The sequence below is a fragment of the Eutrigla gurnardus genome (genome assembly GCF_963514095.1).
Source record: "Eutrigla gurnardus genome assembly, chromosome: 10".
NCBI classification, from domain to species: domain Eukaryota; kingdom Metazoa; phylum Chordata; class Actinopteri; order Perciformes; family Triglidae; genus Eutrigla; species Eutrigla gurnardus.
The window spans coordinates 2,601,609-2,617,355 of NC_139924.1; the positions used below are offsets into that span (position 1 = coordinate 2,601,609).

General features: G+C 44.2%; 1 protein-coding gene across 1 annotated transcript; it reads right to left on the reverse strand.

The window, feature by feature from the left end:
* Positions 1 to 1,303: 1,303 nt before the first annotated feature.
* On the reverse strand, positions 1,304 to 11,423 carry pou2af2 (POU class 2 homeobox associating factor 2). Its single transcript, XM_084019340.1, has 5 exons — positions 11,217 to 11,423; positions 9,620 to 9,720; positions 3,321 to 3,360; positions 2,772 to 3,076; positions 1,304 to 2,242 (listed from the first exon to the last, which is right to left on the reverse strand). The coding sequence occupies exons 1-5, from the start codon at positions 11,224 to 11,226 to the stop codon at positions 1,805 to 1,807; spliced, it is 894 nt and encodes a 297-aa protein (XP_083875466.1). The 5' UTR covers positions 11,227 to 11,423; the 3' UTR covers positions 1,304 to 1,804.
* Positions 11,424 to 15,747: the final 4,324 nt, after the last annotated feature.

Consider the following 15,747-nt stretch of genomic DNA (forward strand, 5'->3'; position numbering starts at 1 on the left):
GCACCTTTTATCTGTATTTCATAAAAGTCACAACATTATAAACCACTTTAATATAATTTAATGCTTAATACACATTTACTTTGATGTTGAAATGTATTAAGCCCTGACACGTCCTGCAGGATTCCCAACACACGATGGAGTCAGAACCTCACTTAACTTTAGGAAGCATTCAAGAGTCTGTTTGTTCTGTCTTTTGTCTTTTTTAACTTGCATGGCAGCAAAACATTACCAAATCTAAGTGTCCTTCTCTCTATGTAGAGGTACAGCTGAGTATGTAATAGTGATCCCTGAAGCATTACTCATTCTCATGGTGATTGTGACCATTCATCCAGCTATGTACAGTGACGTTGTTAGGCCTATTTTAGGGGGCGGGAGCTACCCTACCCTTGTTCCCAAGCCCCCTTTATTTCCAGAATAATCTGATAGTGATGAAAGGGTATACATAGAGTTTAGGATTATAGCATCACAGTCTGTAGAAAGAATCTACTTTAGAAAGAAGCATTTCTGTAAAACCTATTTGTCTTTTTTTTTTTTTTTTTTTTCTACAGACACTGTTTCCTCATTTTTGCTGGAATAAAAACAGAATAAATACATCCAAACTACAGTTATTTGTGTAAAGTTCATACTGATGTTGTCCGATTTCACTGTGACCTTTAAAACCAGTCTTGGTTTATTCTACTGTATACTTTATGACAGAAACATTACTGAGCAGAATCCCACTCTGATTGAACCAATCTACAGGACAGTAACTGGTGTAATTAAAGTCCATTCTTTAGACCTGCAGCTTCTCTAATGGAGAGGAATTAGATACGCTATCACTTTAAGACACATTTACATCATCAGGTTCTAAGCATGCAGCTTTAATGTGTCTAAAAGTTAACATGACAGTAACACTTGTTCAACACAAGAGAATGGAAGAAGACCATGTGTGTTGCTTTTAACTGGTTACTAGCTGGACTTCTTCACTGGTTGTAGTTCTAATAAAGGTGCGTGCAAACAAGGCTCTAAAGGAGGACTGGTTGGGATTTTGAAGTCTCTCAAAGAGTGAACGTATGTTTTGTAGCATCACAGCAAAATCCAACAAAAACACTGTGGTATAGTTTGAGGTCACCATAGCAACGGGGAAGACACGTTAGCTTTTTACTCCTGCTGATTGTATTTAAACTTGAAAAGTCCTAAAAGTGGAGTTGAGTATCTTGCAGAACAAAACGTGTGGAAGTGTTTCTTTGTCACCGTTTGTACAGGTTGAGGTGTCACAGTTAACCCCCACGTGGCAATAAAAACCCTGAAGATCAGCCTCACGCCATTTTGAAATTCTTTGTGTATGTTTATTTTCACATGAACACAAATATGTGGACGTCTGTCCCGTACATATTTGACTCAATCCTCATTTATATGTCTTCAAATGAGTTAGTCTCCATGAGAACCTCTGGGCTGTGAGACTGTAGGTTTAAGCGTCTTCAGCATGTAACATGTTAACTTCATATCATTATGAAAGTGGTTCACACACAGTATTGTATCAACATAAAACATTACATTTGATTGTGTTTTCTTTTTACTTTTAAGGCATATGATGTGTTTTTTTAATTCTTCTTCTTTTTTTTTTTTTTACAAATAAGTATGAGTTTCTCATTAGATCATGCTGAATATGGGTCAACATAGGTCACCACACCAACATATCACAACCTGAATCCTCTCTTTGCCAATGCACTGAATTGTCCAATGAAACCTGAGTACGTTTTCTCTGCATTGCCAAGTGCTTGTTGAGTTCATTGTTTCATTGTCTGAGAACGGGGTTCTCCGGTCAGTAGGCCCTCCGGATCTCGTAGGGCGACCAGGAGCTCACTCCGTCCTCTTTGGCCCAGGAGGAGTGAGCCTCGCCGCTGGGGGGGAGGCTGGCTTGGCTGTCGGCTTCCTCTTCGGTCACCATCTTGGACACCAGGTCGCTGATGGGCGTGCTCATGTAGGACGGGCAGGGGAAGGAGCTGGAGGAGACCGGGTAAGGGCTGCTGCTGGTTAACGGGTGGTAGTGGGCTTCCTCCAGAGGGTGCAGGGTGTAGGGCTGGCTGCTGGGGACCGGACCCATGGAGGAGCCTCGGCTGGGGGAGCGGTACTGGGAGGGGCTCCCTGGAGGTTCAGGGCTGGGCATGGAGGGTGGGACGCTGACGGAGGTCAGGCTGTCTGGACAGAGAGCCTCCACCCCGGATACCGGCTCTGGAACTGACTGCTCCCATGAGTCTCTCTGAGGAGGCGGGAAGACAACAGAGGAGGACAAATCAAATCACTCAGACCTCTACGGTCCAAAGGACGCATCGGTCATCAGACACTGCTCACATCAGAACTGTCTTCTAGTAAGACGAAAACATGGACAATTTCCAGTACATCACCGTAGTAGTGACCTGTCAGTGTAAAATCGATCAATAGAAATAAAGAACAGTTGAGTAAAAAAATATCACTTCATAAAAAATAGTCACAGTAAAATGACAGTAAAAATACATTAAAGCACAACATAAATAAAGTGAGCTTTCATACACACAGAGAGGAGTCGCCCCCTGGTGGCCAGCAGAGAGAATGACAATTGAAGGCACTTCAGCCGTAAGGTGTTGTTAAAAACCTTTCCCAGCATGCACTAGGTTTAACGGACAGGTTCACCCTTTGTTAAGTCCATCTTTAAACTATAGACTGAAGAAAGGGACAATGAAACGGGTGTTTGGTTTTAGGAGGATTAGGAATATGAACGGTTTATCTCTCATCACAGGCCTCCACCCTACCAGAAATAAATGCGAGGACTCCCCGCCGTAGGCAGGCAGCAGGGACGAGAGGGCCGACGGCGGCAGGAAGGACCCTCCGGAGCTGGAGAAGGCGGCGGCGCTGCGGTAATCACCGAAGGTCTCTGGGTAGTAGCTGTCAATGAAGGAGGAGTAGCTGCTCATGGAGGAGGGCTCGCAGCCCAGAGGTTTACCACCCAGACTGGGCGAATACACATCGGGGGAGAACTGCTTGGTGGACTGGCAGAAGTCTGAGTCTGAGATGAAGGGACGCCTCATGCCGTAGTAGCTGGGCAGCATGTGAGACCCTGCAGAGGGAACAATATGAAGCATGAAATCCTCATCTTCATCACGGCTGCTCTGTGTGACCGCAGACTCTAGAAAGCTCACATTCTTCAAATGTGCAGACAACTGACAACTGAGTCAAAGGCAGATGGGTTCCTCAAGTATTCATGATGGGAATAATGAGAGTGCTGTTTGAGCTTGCACTGACAGCTTTGTCTTGCAGGCATATAGGCATATATATATATACATATATATGGAGTTTCTCACCTGGCATCTGGACGAAGGAGGGCGGAGAGGTGGATCCTCCCTGTGGCAGAGAAATGAGACTTGATCACATATCAGTGACGTGTGAAGGAAAGGAGGGAGAATGGAGGACATTGATTCGTTCTTTTGCAGGTGACAGATCTTGAGAGTTGGGAATCAAACTTTGCTGGTTTGAATCATGAGCAAACAGGCTGTCGCCACAGACTTTAAATGAGAATAGGGCGTTGTCACGGTGATGTCACCCGTTGGATTGTGGATTTATTTAAACCCCAGACTTCACAGTTTAATGTATTGGATGTCATTTTAGACAAACTGTTGATTTGTCCTATTTGAACTGTATCATGTGGAAGATTAGGCAAGTTAAAACACAAGGAAACATTCAGGCTTTCATCAGAGAGGAGCAGGCGGAGCCAGGAGGCCGGAGGGCTGATGATTCGGGATCTGTTCCAAGACCGGTGTGGATTGGTGGCCTCTTCGGTAACAAAAGCAAAACCGTGCCAAGGTCGTGGTATCTTTCAGGTCTAGGCATGGGACAATGTGAACATTTCATCATAACTGCCAAAATAATTGCTTCAAACACGTAAAATGTTACTAAAACATCCAGGAATCACTTTTCATTTAGTATTAAATCGTTTTACTTGCTACGGATAAGACACACATTCCTTTTAGTGAAAAACAAAACAGAAACCATGACGTGCTAATGTTGGACCCTGATTGGACGTTTGGGTTTGAAGGCTGAAGCTGATGTTCCTGCTCTCATATCTTTGGTACTGACCAGTTGAGTTTACTGTGTTACTGGTCTACTTGTCCTTGCTTCTTCATCTCCTCATATTTGATCATATATTTGACATAGTATTACTTTGATGTCTCTTATTACTATGCTACTACTTGTGCTATCTGCTGTTTCTGCCAGTCCTGTTACTGCTCTGATCACATGTGTTATTTCTGTCATTTGTGTTGTTTATTCTGACATCTCTGATCCTCCTCAGTGTCCCTGAGGTCTCCTCCTTTGGTTCCTGTTTAAAGGGGTTTTTTAGGGAGTTTTCCCTTATCTGATGGAGGGTCCCGGGACAGACGATGTTGTACGCTGTACAGAAGTAAAACCCTCTGAGGCCAATTTGTGACTTGGGGCTATATAAATAATAATAAAAAAGACTAATGATTGCAAGTTCATTGTGTGCATGTTTGTGTTGTGAAAGCAGATCCCGGTTGGTGCAGAGTGCAGAGACATGCAGCACAGAGACATAGGCAGGGTTTGACAGGCTCTCTTGTTTGCATATCGCCAACATGAAAGAGTTGATATTAAGCCTGTGTTGGCTGGGAGGCAAGCAAATTTTGAGGCTTGAATTTGAATGTGATTTGCCAGTGCCAAGACTTCCTCATGTGGCCCGGGTACGGCTCAGTACATCTCTGAAGGCTGCGTATGTAAAGCAGCTCACCGGGGCTCAGACAGACATTGTGTGTGTCTGTGTGTGTGTGGGGGGGGGGGGGGGGGGGGGGGCTAATGATGATGGATTATTATTAGCATTATTTCACAGGAAAGTTCTTCCTTCTAATGCAAAACACTCTTCATATTCTTACATTCCCACTGTGTTACACACTGACGTCTGTAAAATTCCCAAATAATGTATAAAAAAATGAATTATTAATAATATATATATTCCTTTAACTCCCACATATCTATCATCTTCTAGTATTTGAAAATTGATACAGCACTATTTCCCTATCGAGAGCAACGTTTTATTGATTATCAGTGAAATATTGGATCTTTAAAATAAAATGTCACTTGAGTTCTCTGCATGATCACACACCTTTATTCCTCTCAGTCGGAGACTGATTATGTAACAGTGGCAAGTTTGGGCAAAGCAGCTAGAGCGGCGGAGAAGAGAGCAGCAGTGAGACGATGGAAGCGCTTTGTGTTTCCACGGCGACTCTCGTGTTCGAACAGGAGACGACGACTCTGTGGTCACAGTTCAATGGCCTTTCATTCCCACAGACGAAGGGTGGCGGTGGGTAACTTCAGGACACGGAGGCCTTTAGTTACTGTGTCTCATTTGTTAACATACAATTAACATTGCAGTGAAAAGGATACCTGCTTAACAGTTAACAATTTTTACTCAGAGTGAGTTTCTTATAGATATCGATTCTTCATTCATCAAAATGTGGGCCAGTGTGTAGGATAACGGGGGATCCATTCGCAGAAATGGAATATCATTAACATAACTATGTTTTTAATCAGTGTTTAGTTTACTGAGAATGAGCCCTTCATGTTGCACTGCCATGTTTCTACAGGAGCCCAGAATGGACAAACCCAACACTGGCTGAAGAACGGCGCCCTGCGTGTTTACGTCATGTGAAGCCCACCGTGGTTCTCCGACACTCTCGTGAACCTTATCATGACGATGCATTTTGTGAGCGAGGCGAACGGTGTTACCGCCATCTTGGAACGGGAGGCACGAGCCGAGGAGGAATCAGTCAGTTGCAATCTGCAACCTCACCACTAGATGCCACCAAACCCTCCACGCTGTCCCTTTAAGTGGGATGGTTTACATTTAAAATGACACTTTTAAAGGCATCAATGCAATGTCAGCTGCTATTTTTAATTTTGCATTTGTAAGAGAAGGTTTGAATGTCATTAAGCTTCCATCATTTTGAGTTGAGAAATATTACAAGAGTCCAAGAGTTTGTTCGAATTAGTGCTGTTGTCTCAGCCGTGACCTCGCTGACCTTCAACATGTTGCTGCCTCCGCATGTTGGGAGTCAGGGCAATGTCACAATGTCGTCTGCTTTTATTACGAGCTCAATTAATGACGTCAGTACTCTCCTCAGTACCCTGTGATGACGATCAGACATGAATTATGTTTTCATATTGTCAATAATTAGCATGAAAAGAACCTCAGTAATGTGTTAGTCCATCGAGCAGTACTTTCTGACCTCTCTTCCCTGTTTGTACTTCTCACAAGTTCCTACCAAAGATTTGGACATCCACTCAGACTGATGTCCTACTGTCCTCCCACTCAGACTGATGTCCTACTGTCCTCCCACTCAGACTGATGTCCTAATGTCCTACTGTCCTCCCACTCAGACCGATGTCCTACTGTCCTCCCACTCTGACTGATGTCCTAATGTCCTACTGTCCTCCCACTCAGACCGATGTCCTACTGTCCTCCCACTCAGACTGATGTCCTAATGTCCTACTGTCCTCCCACTCAGACCGATGTCCTACTGTCCTCCCACTCAGACTGATGTCCTAATGTCCTACTGTCCTCCCACTCAGACCGATGTCCTACTGTCCTCCCACTCAGACTGATGTCCTAATGTCCTACTGTCCTCCCACTCAGACCGATGTCCTACTGTCCTCCCACTCAGACTGATGTCCTAATGTCCTACTGTCCTCCCACTTGGACTGATGTCCTACTGTCCTCCCACTCTGACTGATGTCCTAATGTCCTACTGTCCTCCCACTCAGACCAATGTCCTACTGTCCTCCCACTCAGACTGATGTCCTAATGTCCTACTGTCCTCCCACTCAGACCGATGTCCTACTGTCCTCCCACTCAGACTGATGTCCTAATGTCCTACTGTCCTCCCACTTGGACTGATGTCCTACTGTCCTCCCACTCTGACTGATGTCCTAATGTCCTACTGTCCTCCCACTCAGACTGATGTCCTAATGTCCTACTGTCCTCCAACTCAGACCGATGTCCTACTGTCCTCCCACTCTGACTGATGTCCTAATGTCCTACTGTCCTCCCACTCTGACTGATGTCCTAATGTCCTACTGTCCTCCCACTCAGACTGATGTCCTAATGTCCTACTGTCCTCCCACTCAGACCGATGTCCTACTGTCCTCCCACTCTGACTGATGTCCTAATGTCCTACTGTCCTCCCACTCTGACTGATGTCCTACTGTCCTACTGTCCTCCCACTCGGACTGATGTCCTACTGTCCTCCCACTTGGACTGATGTCCTACTGTCCTCCCACTCTGACTGATGTCCTACTGTCCTCCCACTTGGACTGATGTCCTACTGTCCTCCCACTCAGACTGATGTCCTAATGTCCTACTGTCCTCCCACTCAGACCGATGTCCTACTGTCCTCCCACTCTGACTGATGTCCTAATGTCCTACTGTCCTCCCACTCAGACTGATGTCCTAATGTCCTACTGTCCTCCCACTCAGACCGATGTCCTACTGTCCTCCCACTCAGACTGATGTCCTAATGTCCTACTGTCCTCCCACTTGGACTGATGTCCTACTGTTTTCCCACTCTGACTGATGTCCTAATGTCCTACTGTCCTCCCACTCAGACTGATGTCCTAATGTCCTACTGTCCTCCAACTCAGACTGATGTCCTACATTCCTCCCACTCTGACTGATGTCCTAATGTCCTACTGTCCTCCCACTTGGACTGATGTCCTACTGTCCTCCCACTCTGACTGATGTCCTACTGTCCTCCCACTTGGACTGATGTCCTACTGTCCTCCCACTTGGACTGATGTCCTACTGTCCTCCCACTCTGACTTATGTCCTAATGTCCTACTATCCTCCCACTCTGACTGATGTCCTACTGTCCTCCCACTCTGACTGATGTCCTAATGTCCTACTGTCCTCCCACTTGGACTGATGTCCTACTGTCCTCCCACTCTGACTGATGTCCTAATGTCCTACTATCCTCCCACTCGGACTGATGTCCTAATGTCCTACTGTCCTCCCTCTCGGACTGATGTCCTAATGTTCTACTGTCCTCCCACTCGGACTGATGTCCTACTGTCCTACTATCCTCCCACTCGGACTGATGTCCTACTGTCCTCCCACTCTGACTGATGTCCTAATGTCCTACTATCCTCCCACTCTGACTGATGTCCTACTGTCCTACTGTCCTCCCACTCGGACTGATGTCCTAATGTCCTACTATCCTCCCACTCTGACTGATGTTCTAATGTCCTACTGTCCTCCCACTCTGACTGATGTCCTAATGTCCTACTATCCTCCCACTCTGACTGATGTCCTACTGTCCTCCCACTCTGACTGATGTCCTAATGTCCTACTGTCCTCCCACTTGGACTGATGTCCTACTGTCCTCCCACTCTGACTGATGTCCTAATGTCCTACTATCCTCCCACTCGGACTGATGTCCTAATGTCCTACTGTCCTCCCTCTCGGACTGATGTCCTAATGTTCTACTGTCCTCCCACTCGGACTGATGTCCTACTGTCCTACTATCCTCCCACTCGGACTGATGTCCTACTGTCCTCCCACTCTGACTGATGTCCTAATGTCCTACTGTCCTCCCACTCTGACTGATGTCCTAATGTCCTACTATCCTCCCACGTGGACTGATGTCCTACTGTCCTCCCACTAAGACCTGCAGGTCTGGTGGTTGTGTCCTTTTCGCTGCATACAATGAAGTTACACAACTCTAAATACAGATACACATTTCATGCGAAGGATGGAGAAGGTTGACTTTATTTGTCATTCCTTTGTTGCATCTGCTGGTATTCTCTCCTCCGTCTCTCAAACAATCCCCCGATTAGTCGTCCTGCATGTCTATAGTGGACAAGCCAGCGCTAAACAGCAAACAAACAGTGCATAACTGTCCTGGAAATCCTTTTGACAGGCGGTTTGTGGCAAATGAAAAGCCAGTCTTGCTTGTGCATGCAGACCTCTAAAGCAGAAATGTATTTCTCTGACCGGGTGTTTGAGAGTGCGAGCGTTGCTGCCGTGCGTCTCTGAGACAACAATAGGAGGCTTGTCTGCGGCCTGAACCCGGCGGAGGACAATGTCGGCTGGCAGGTGTGCGTTAATCAAACTTTGCATAGGCAGCCTCCTTGACTGCCCTTTTTCTGCCTCTCTATACTACCAGTTCACCTCAATCTTCCCACCACCTTCACCTCAGGGGAGCTTTTTTTTGTCTGGGGGGGGGGGGGGGGGGATCATGGCCATTGCCATTGCAAGCATTGTGTCAGTGTTCTTTTGTGAGGTCAGGATGAGGCTGTGCGCTTTGTGTCTCTCTCTGCACACATCATGCTCAGATATTTACAGATTGGCTTTGCGAGCACTCGAGGGGACGAGAGACAGTGGATGGGGGGGGGGGGGGGGGGGGGGCAGGTGGTCAATGGAACAACCATCAGTCCACAAAACAAGCCAAAATGTAAACAAGGAGAGGATTTCTTTCAAGGCGACCTTTTAATTGTGCCACCAACAGAATGTCAACTGTGGCTGCACTGTTTGGTTTGGGAGAAAAATGAAGTGGGGACAGACAGGACAAAAGGCGAGCGGCTGAGAGGAGGTTGTGCTTACGCTGTATCTGGGCCCGCTGGTCTGTCGGGACCGCTTCTCCGCCAGCAGGTCTTTCACTGTGTGCTTGACTCGGACACCTTGGTACACCCTCTTAGAATATTCTGGACAGAGCAGAAAAACATCCACATGTGACACAAATGCAGAGACAGTTTGACTGGTAACACAACGTCACACACATTTTCATCTATCCCCACAAATGTGTGTTCATTTGAATGTTTCACAGTTTTATTCATACACCCCAATGACTCCTTGGGATCGGTGTGTAAATGTCATGGAAATTACAATTGGTTTGGTCGATGCAAATGGCGGAAAATGAGAGTATTTACTAGGACCACCAGGAAACACAGGCCACAGTGAGGAGACTGGAGGGTGTTACATGCAGTTCAGTAACGATGAGAAATCATACTGCAGAAGCAGCTGGGACAAAATTACAAATCTGTAAAGTGTGCTGGTGTGATTCAGGGGCATTCCTGGGAAGCATATGGATTAACTCAATGAAAATGCAAACTTTATTTATGCAAACGGGAATTGCATGCATGCAAAAAAACATTATGTAAAAGATGTCACCTTTTTGAATGGATATTTTAGATAAGCCCCAACTTTACTCAACAAATGACATTCTTGGAAATAGGAAATGTTTGTTGGATTAAGTTAAAACATATACAGTAGAGATACAACATAACTATGCACACTCTAAACACCATCCTATCAGGTATTAATCCATAAATATAGACTGTTTCTACAAACATTGGTACTGTGATAGGATGCCACCTGTGCAACAAGTCCAGTCGTGAAATGTCCTCGCTCCCTTATATTCCACAGTCAACTGTCAGTGGGATTAGAACAAAGTGGAAGTGATTGGGAACGACAGCAACTCAGCGAATAAGTGGTAGACCACGTAAAATGACGGAGCGGGGTCAGCGGATGCTGAGGCACATAGTGGGCAGAGGTCACCAACTTTCTGCAGAGTCAATCACTACAGACCTCCAAACTTCATGTGGCCTTCAGATTAGCTCAAGAACAGTGTAGAGAGCTATATATATATATATATATATACATATACATATATATATATGTATACAATATATATATAAAAGTAGGCTTGGATGCAGCTGATCGCCATGGAAATCCATTCCATGAAGCTCTCTACACTGTTCTTGAGCTACTGTACATTACAATATGAAACTCATTAATTAGCAGAGATGATGTTAAAGGGCTCTTTCAAATATCATACACAGATTTATATAAATTTGAGGGCATTTGCTGCTGACTGTTCCTTATATCCTCCTCAAATTGACTTATTTATTAGCAGTATCAGGAGAGGAAACTATCATCGAATGAGAGATGGAATACAAACATTATCACACACACACACACACACACACACACACACACACACACACACACACACACACACACACACACACACACACACACACACACACACACACACACACACACAAATATCCCAGTCAATTTCTACCAATGCACTCTCCTAAATAAGAGAAACATAATCTGACCAAATGTTCCATGTAGAGCATTCATAACAGTAGTATTGAAGCAGCTGTCAGTGTGTATATGAATGAATGTGTCTTACCTGTGTCCATGATGCTGTTGAGCCGTCTGACACACACACACACACACACACACACACAGACACACACACACACACAGAAAGGCCTCTGTGTTCTCCCGCTGCTCTATTTGCCTACAGTAGCTGAATCCCAGCGTGCAGCACCATACTGAGTGGCGTGCCACGATGGGGAGCTTTAACTACGCTGACAGGAGGGCAGGGACACATGGAACATGCCACCTCACACTGCAGTCATCAGGAGGCAGCTTTTCAAAATGACCTTTATCTATTTGTTTAAATGCAAATGTTTGGTAGGGACGTTTTTTACACTATTTGCATCTGCAGTCCAGATTAGGGTTTGGAAGCATCATGGGGCATGGAAGGGAGACTCACTCCCCCCATCCATCCAAACGGATACATGGTGTCCACATTGTGATTTGTAGCTCCGGAACTTTTCTTTCTGCCTGTTGTCGGGAGATTCTGGAATAAATAAAAGCTGTTTCCGAGCTGTAAAGAAGAAACACCAAAGCATCTTCTTGTGTTGGCATCTCAGGTCAACACACATGACAAAAATAAGTCTTTAAAGAAAACAGAGAGGGAGAGATGTTTGCATGAAATTATATTATTGTGCAATTTTCCACTCTAATTGATGTGCTGAAATTTGTATGAAAGTCTTTGAGCATACTAAAAACAAATGAGTCATCTCAGTCTGATGCTTAAAGGATCGCTGGAGGCACTTCAACAGTTCATAAAGAAGCTCGTTAGCGAAGCTTGAGTTGTTCCATGAAGGTGGAACGTGCATTGTTCGTTTGTTGAAATGTGAACGGCGTGTTTCCCCACACAACGACCAGTGACATGGATTCGCTAATCATTAAACACATTTGATGTGATCCTTTCAAATGGAGATCCAAACACTGATTATAAAAGTTACGATGATGACGTAGACTCAACGTTCTCCGAGTCAGAAGCCTGACTAGTGCAGAACTACTGTCACTCTGGTCAGCTTCAGTAGGACAGACGTGTATATATATATATATATATATATATATATGTGTGTGTGGGGGGGCGGGGGGGGGGGGGGGGAGCGGTGACATATCTGTGTTTGTATTTACATTTCTTTTCTTTTTTACATTTACATTTTGAATTCTAAAGCGATACACAAACACAAACCAGATGTCTTCTTTCAGAAACATCACAACACAGAAAACAGTTAAAATACACATTTATTTACCGTAGATTTCAACTGAATTCACCAAATGTGAGCATTACATAATGCCACATATGCATATTTAAATAGAGCATTTCAGAAAACCTGCAGTAAATAATCAACTGGGGTAGTCTCATGATATTGATTATTTAAACGTTCACCATGTTCACTTAGTGTCTTCTGGAATTTTACAATACATATCTTTAAAGGGGTTTTTTTATACTCTGAGCCATGAATCTGCACTTAAAAACTATCCAGTTGTGTTCCCGTCGATATTCTGAAGGTGCGGTTAGAGGGATTGGTCTTAAATCATTTATAGCCTGATTTACAGAACAATGTTTTCTTATTTATGGATTGATAAAAATGAGATAAAAGAACCTGGCTTTGTTCAGTATTCAGAATTATGTTTTTTTAGTGTAGAAAAGTGAGCACATATATAAGAAGATAGTGCCCTTTTGGTTATTCAAATTTAATGTTTTAGAAAACATAAAAACAAAATGCCTGGATAATCAACTGGGAAGGTTCATGGTGATACCTGTTTAATACAATGTTTAACTACCTTATTATTTTTGGCTGGATTTTTGAGGCAGGACTTGATGAAGTAAATATAATTATGTGAAAGGTTTTCATGAATTTTTAGATGCAATGGGATTTTTAGAAAATCTGTATGCAATGTTGATAACTTCTGCAAAACACTTTGATAATGCCCTCACAACATTAGGAATCACTTCTGGTCAGCAGCATATGAGTTCAGAGAAACAGAACAACCTCCCAACACAACACACAATACAGTTTATATGTATTCCTTCACATTTTAGTAATAGCCTACTAATAAGTATAACTACAAATGCTTAAGCTAAATGCTAACATTTGCCTGCTAACATGTTCACAGTGACAGTGATAACGCACTCATGTTTTACAATGACCACAATCTTAGTAAAGCATGCTAACATTTGCTAACGTTGTCATTATATCATTGATTCAGCTTTACAGGAGTTTTTCTGACAGACATATAATGTCAAAGTTAATGTATGTATGTAATCTATGTATTAAATCTAAATGTTAAATCGAAACGTCACTTTGTTAACACATTTACAGCAATATGTTTTCACTTTAAAATGTAATATTTATGTTTCGATTTAATATATAGATTTAACATTTATTTTTGACATTTCATATGGAGATTTATCTTTGATATTATATTTTTAAGTCCCAGTCGGCAACATTTGTTTGATCATATTCACCGAAGCCGACACTATGATCCAATAGAACAACATGAATCATCCGGTTTTAGAAAAAAGAGCGTGCCTCTACATGCACTGTTGTTTGTTTTGCAAAAATCGTCCAATCAGAACGCAGGGCTGTGTTCGTGCACACACAGAGCCCCTCCCCCCTCGGATGGTACCACTATCACAGGAGGGAGTCAAATGGTAAATGGCCTCATTTAAATAACGCTTTTGTCCAAAGCGCTTTACAGGAATGACTGACATTCACCCATTCACACACACATTCACACACCGATGGCGGAGTCAATCACGCAGGGCGACAGCCAGCTCGTCAGGAGCAATAGGGTGAGGTGTCTTGCTCAGGGACACCAGGCACTCAGCTAGGAGGAGCCAGGGATCGAACCCGCAATCTTGCAGTTGTCAGCCAACCCGCTCTACCTCCTGAGCTAAAACTCCCCACGCGGAGGGAAGTAGCAACAAGCTACGAAGCCTAAGGAGCCTAAACAAAACAAGGAGGTCTAAAACAACCAAGGAAAAGAAAACACCGGTGAAAAATAAGGAAAAAAAGAAAGATTGCGACGGTGCCCGTGATAAAACCAGAGTCAACATTGGACCCGCGTTTCAAAGGTGGCGTGATCAAAGGGATTTCAAAGGGCACGAAGTCCAGGGGAAGGAGCTCGGTGGTCGGGGGAGGAGCGTGAGAGTTGTACACATTCCAAATCTGACCCAAGAGTGCCCTCGATCCACCGGACTTGCCGACTGGGACTTTAAATATAAATGTAAATGCTAAATATTAAATCTTAATGTGCTTGGTGAAATAAAATATTTAACTAATATGCAAATTCACACTGTGGTCAGCAGAAGTACCAGAAAAAACAAAAAACTTGGGTGGTCAGACTGTGTTTATACACAGCCTGACACACTGTTGTTGTCATTTAACAAAACCAAACTTATCGGGGAAAATTAGCACTTGGAGCAAATCGTCCTCCAATCGGAAGATTGGCGGTTTGAATCCCGGCTCCTCCAGTCTGCATGCCGAAGTATCTTGGGCAAGATACTGAACCTCCAATTGCCCCCAATGCTGCACCATCAGCGTCTGAATGTGTATGAATGAGTTAGATCCTGATGTGCAGACGGCTCCTCTGCAATCAGTGAATCATGAATGTTTGTATGAACAGGTAAAAGTGACTGAATGTAGTGTGAAGTGCCTTGAGTAGCTAGTTTGCTAGAAAAAAAGTGCTATATCCATTTACCATTTAACCATACACTATATTGCTAAAAGTATTCACTCCCCCATCCAAATAATTGAAATCAGGTGTTCCGATCACTTCCATGGCCACAGGTGTATAAAAACAAGCCCCTAGGCATGCAGACTGTTTCTACAAACATTAGTGAAAGAATGGGTCGCTCTCAGGAGCTCAGTGAATTCCAGCGTGGTACTGTGATAGGATGCCACCTGTGCAACAAGTCCGGTCGTGAAATGTCCTCACTCCTAAATATTCCACAGTCAGCTGTCAGTGGGATTATAACAAAGTGGAAGTGATTGGGAACGACAGCAACTCAGCCAAGAAGTGGTAGACCACGTAAAAAAGTCGATGAAAAGTCAATCGCTACAGACATGTGGCCTTCAGATTAGCTCAAGAACAGTGTAGAGAGCTTCATGGAATGGGTTTCCATGGCATTCAGCTGCATCAGAGCCATACATCAGCAAGTGCAATGCAGTGTGCAACCTGGTCCACATGCACATCATCTGGAACTCCAATAGGAACTCTCTTTGTGGGTGATGGTGGTGGAGGTGTGGTGCTTGCCTTATTGGGCTGTGAGTCCCTCTGAAAGACAGTATTTGCTCATCAATAGCTGTGCTCCTCTGGGATGATCTCGAAGCATATGCAAAACATATCAAGCCATGGACGGATCTTCAAGCACTTCCTGTTCTTGCCTGTTGACAAATCAGGCAGTTGCGGGACATGTCGTCAGCCACCATGGCACACCTTGTGTCATTTTCCCAGAAAGCACGATTTCCTGGCAGTTAGCACGGGTAGAGGCCAATTCATTTCCAGCTCCTTAACAGTGGTATTATCATTGCTGTGATTTGCAGATGTTTGTACACTGTCATGTGTTT